Source organism: Sinocyclocheilus anshuiensis, unplaced genomic scaffold (genome assembly GCF_001515605.1).
Source record: "Sinocyclocheilus anshuiensis isolate Anshui unplaced genomic scaffold, SAMN03320099.WGS_v1.1 scaffold515, whole genome shotgun sequence".
In the NCBI taxonomy this organism is placed as follows: domain Eukaryota; kingdom Metazoa; phylum Chordata; class Actinopteri; order Cypriniformes; family Cyprinidae; genus Sinocyclocheilus; species Sinocyclocheilus anshuiensis.
The window spans coordinates 986,190-990,498 of NW_015548243.1; the positions used below are offsets into that span (position 1 = coordinate 986,190).

Below are 4,309 nucleotides of genomic sequence, written 5' to 3' on the forward strand. Positions count from 1 at the left end.
TATTTACTGTATATTGCTGCTGCCACACAGATCTAAAATAAACATGCGATTTATTTCCCAGCTGTTTACCTTTGCAAACATAACTGACTGTTTTTGTAACTCGTGTGTTTTTAACGTAAACTTGTGTGAATGAGAACTTAGTTTAGTACTCACATGCTGTGACAGCCGCTTTCTGTCCGTGTGCTTCGAATGTGTGCTCTCACAAAACCGTATATCAGAAGTTTAAACTAATATGGTTTAAAATGCATGATTTCAGCGGATAAACATGATAATCAGATGTTTTTTAGCAGGTCCGAGCTGTAATGGCGCAGCTCTATTCTGTCTCCTTTAAGTTAAAAAGTAGCAGAAATAAATGGAATCTAAAAAAAAAAAAAAGTTACATTTTTATTTTATTTATTTTTGTTGTGGAGGCAAATTTCACAATTTCATTTAGTGTGAGTACTGAAATGAATAAAACTAAAACTGAAATAAAAATTAAATAGACATTTAAAAACTAATAAAGATGACTAATTCAAATTGACTAAGACTTTGACTAAAAATTGACTTAAACTTTCTAATTTTCGTTTAGTTAAAGCACTAAAACGACTAGAAGTGAATTTAAAAATATTATTATTAAAAATATATTATTTTATTATTATAATTATATATGTAAAAAACAAAAACTTGTTTAAAATGTCTAAAACAACAAATCTACTAAAACTTAAAAATTTCTCAGGTATTCAAGTTGAAGTACTAAAAGGAATAAAATTGGAACTGAAATAAAAAAATAAGATATTTTAGACGACAAACTCCACAAAATTACTAAAACTTTCAAATAAATTGTACAATTTCTGTTTAAAATACTAAAATGATTTAAATTGAAATAAAATAAATAAAAAACCTAATAGACATTATTAAAAAAATTACTAAAATACCACTAAATTACTAACTAATTTACACCTAAATACACCTGAAATAAACAAACAAAAAGAAAAGTCTTAAAACTTTAACGAAAATCAAAATGGAAAATTATTAAGATAAAATAGTAGTGATACTAAAGTAACTGCTTTCTGTTTCTCCGTTTCTCTTCTCAGAATCGCCATCAGCACCTTCACAGACTTCCAGACGTCCACGCTGAGGCAGCGGCCCGACTCCGTCCTTCGTCAACAGCTTGAAAATCGGCATGAAAACCAGCTAGCCCTTCCCATGAGCACCCAGCCAGCAAGCACTAACCAACTCATCAAAATGGCAGTGTGGGGTCTGTCGGCCACGTTAGGAGCGGCGGCGCTAGCTGTGGCTCAAACCGCCATGGACTGGGCACCTGAGTTTCTCTCGCAGCTCTTCTGACACCAAACGCCTCGTTCCCGTGTGCCAAACAGGGTGTATTGCAATTGCAAATGTGTGTTAAGTGATGCAAAACACCTGGAGAGAATGAAGCTGCTGCTTATTTATTTCCGAACCATGCTTTTTTTCTTATTTATAGATTTTAGCCGTGCTAATATTGGCGAAGTGGGAGGAGTCAAACGAGGTTTTTGTAATCATAAGCATTTCTGGATGTCGATCCATCAGCAGAATGTCAGAGAAAGTGCTCTGCTAGGCCGTTCTCAACAGCACAAATTATTAAAAGGGTTTTTTTCTGCTGAATGCCGTCAGTAGTGAGTGAAGCTCATTAAGCGGAGAAAACGGGTGAAGGCTGAAAGACCACAGAGACTCGCTGGTGAACGCAGCACTTTACAACACAGTTTATTCTGGAGCCAGATCAACCTACACGCACGCTTTCAGGATCCACGGCTCACTTTCAGGTCCTTCAGAAATGAACCAGTGTCCTCTGTGCACAGATTATACAGTCGATACCTTTCTCATTCCACTCACTACACTTGGTAAAAAATGGTGTAAGAATTTACTTTGAAACTATTTTCACTGAGAAACTGCTAGTAAATTTCACAAATAATTACAAAGAAACACCAAGTATCATTAAACATTAATTATTTTGAAGCAGAAAAACTGAAAAAGTATTTTCTTATAAAACATACTCTAATAATCTTTTGTTTATTTACAATACATTTTTAATTTACAGTAGTACCCTCTTAAGTGAATAATTTATGACAGTTTATATATATATATATATATATATATATTAGGGGTTGCACGACTAGTGATTTCTGCTAGTCGATTTCTTATTTAAAAAATACTCGAGTTACTCGACTACTCGTGGTTCATGCTACTGTAAATGAAAAGACATGAAATAGTTCTTATCAATAACGCTTATTAATTCATAGCCTAATGCAACAATCACATATGTAAATTGTCAAAACTTTATAATTATGACATTACATATTTTAATTTTCATGTAACTGCCAGTATTTGTATCTGTAACAATCACAAAATTATTTGTCTCTGTATTCAGATAAAACCAGGTGGAACGTCGTACAGTTACTTGATAAGACCGTTATGACTATCTTTTTTTTCATAGTTATCACTGAACAAGTATGCCGTGTTAAATTAAAATAATTATTAATTTCTAAAAATATATTTATCATGCAAGCAGAGAGAGTTCATGACCAAAGTTTAGTGATCATTTGAACACGACTGAATTAATTCAATGCGCACATTTTCATTACGCAGAACTCTTTAAGCGAGTCTTTTTTTGAACTTCACTAAACAAATGTGCGTGTGCCATGCAAACCAGCAAAAGATAAAGATGCGAACATGTAGGCCTAGTAGAAAATGTATCTGTATCTAAGTTGATTATTAGCCTACTCTTGAGAGAGCTGGTTTGGTTTTTGAGAGACTGAGACGTGCAGAGACGGCAACGCAGCTGTTTGATTGGTGAGCGTGCTGTGCTTATTCCATTCATTCGTATCATATCGTAGCCTAAGGTTTAAATCATTGCCTTTTAAATATATGTGGCCAAGTATGGTGACCCATACTCGGAATTAGTGCTCTGCATTTATCCCATCCAAAGTGCACACACCTGTGATTATATTCCATTCATTCGTGTATCATATCATACAAGGTTTAAATAATTTACATTTAAATATACACAAATAGTAGAATGTGTATGATGTTGTATTTTAGTTGATATTCTTGCCAAGCTCTGATTTCTGAGAGATGCACGGAGAGGCAACAGCAATGCGGTGTTTGATTTGCGCTCTTTTCATTCATAAAGTTTACATTCATTCACTTCACACTCTATTGCGTGACTTTAGAGGTCTGTGTATAATACTGCGCTGATCCCCTGGCTCAACTGTTATCTACCAAACACCAGACTGTGCCAGCCTCAGCCGAATATTCAGGCAGATTTATTCCTTGTCCGTTATTTGTTTTTGAAGCCATTATCCGTGCCATTCCGAATAAGGTATTCGGCTTCGGGCACACCCCTAATTATTACATGGTTACCGCTACAGGCACAATTGAGGCAGCTACCAGCTCCTCACAGGACCCCGGGGCCAGGAGTCGTAGCACATACACACAGAGAACGTAAACGTCGGTGGCAACACCATCGTCATGTGTTTATTGACAACAGAACAGCGTGTAGTGAGAACATGGGTACAAAGTAATGGTGACCGGTAGATTATTATTGTGCGTCAGCCCTGACCCGATCCTGAAGCAGTGGCGGCAATAATTAAAGGTGCACTAAGTGATTTTTGCACCATTTTTTGATTGAAAGCACCAAAACAAACACGGCCATACCCCAACAGGACCTCGCCCCTATTTTGAAATCTCCGCCCCACATGTACGTACACAAACCTGGCAGTGACGATGGCTTAATCTGCTATGCCTGCCGGCTGCAGCATATTCAAGCAAAAGCCAACACAGAAAAGTTGTTGATCAACGTAACTCACCTATCAAGAAGAAACAAAGCAACCTTGGCCTACGATTCCAGGCCTTCCCACTCTTTGAGTTCTCTCCACCGCTGGAAAGCTGCTCCAATATTTATGCGGGTCCTATGTCTTGCCTGATCATAACCCTTCTTTTTAACGTTATGTTCCTCCGTTTTTATACATATATATTAGGGCTGTGAATCTTTGGGTAGACAGCGAATCGATTCGATTCACGATTAATAGATTTTCGATTCGATTCAAGAACAATGGCGATCACGGAAACAAGTGAAGATGAAGCACAAGCATATTCAAACAAAAGCCAACACGGATAAGTTGTGTGAAACAAAGCAACGTCAACGTTACTCACCTATCAAAAAGAAACGGCACAACATTGGCATCCGATTCGAGCCCTTCCTGCTCCTAGAGTTTCTTTCCACTGCTGGAAAGCTGCTCCGATATTTACGCAGGTCCTACCTCTTGCCTGATCGTAACTCTGTTTTGTATCT

At 36.9% G+C, this 4,309-nt stretch overlaps 1 protein-coding gene across 1 annotated transcript in view; it reads left to right on the forward strand.

Annotated features, from left to right (window-relative positions):
* LOC107655126 (TBC1 domain family member 20) overlaps positions 1-1,620 on the forward strand; it is a 31,169-nt gene extending 29,549 nt beyond the window's left edge. Inside the window, exon 8 of the mRNA XM_016442551.1 lies at positions 1,074-1,620. Coding sequence (XP_016298037.1) covers positions 1,074-1,326 — 253 coding nt within the window. The 3' untranslated portion in view covers positions 1,327-1,620. The remainder of the gene's footprint in view (positions 1-1,073) is intronic.
* Positions 1,621-4,309: the final 2,689 nt, after the last annotated feature.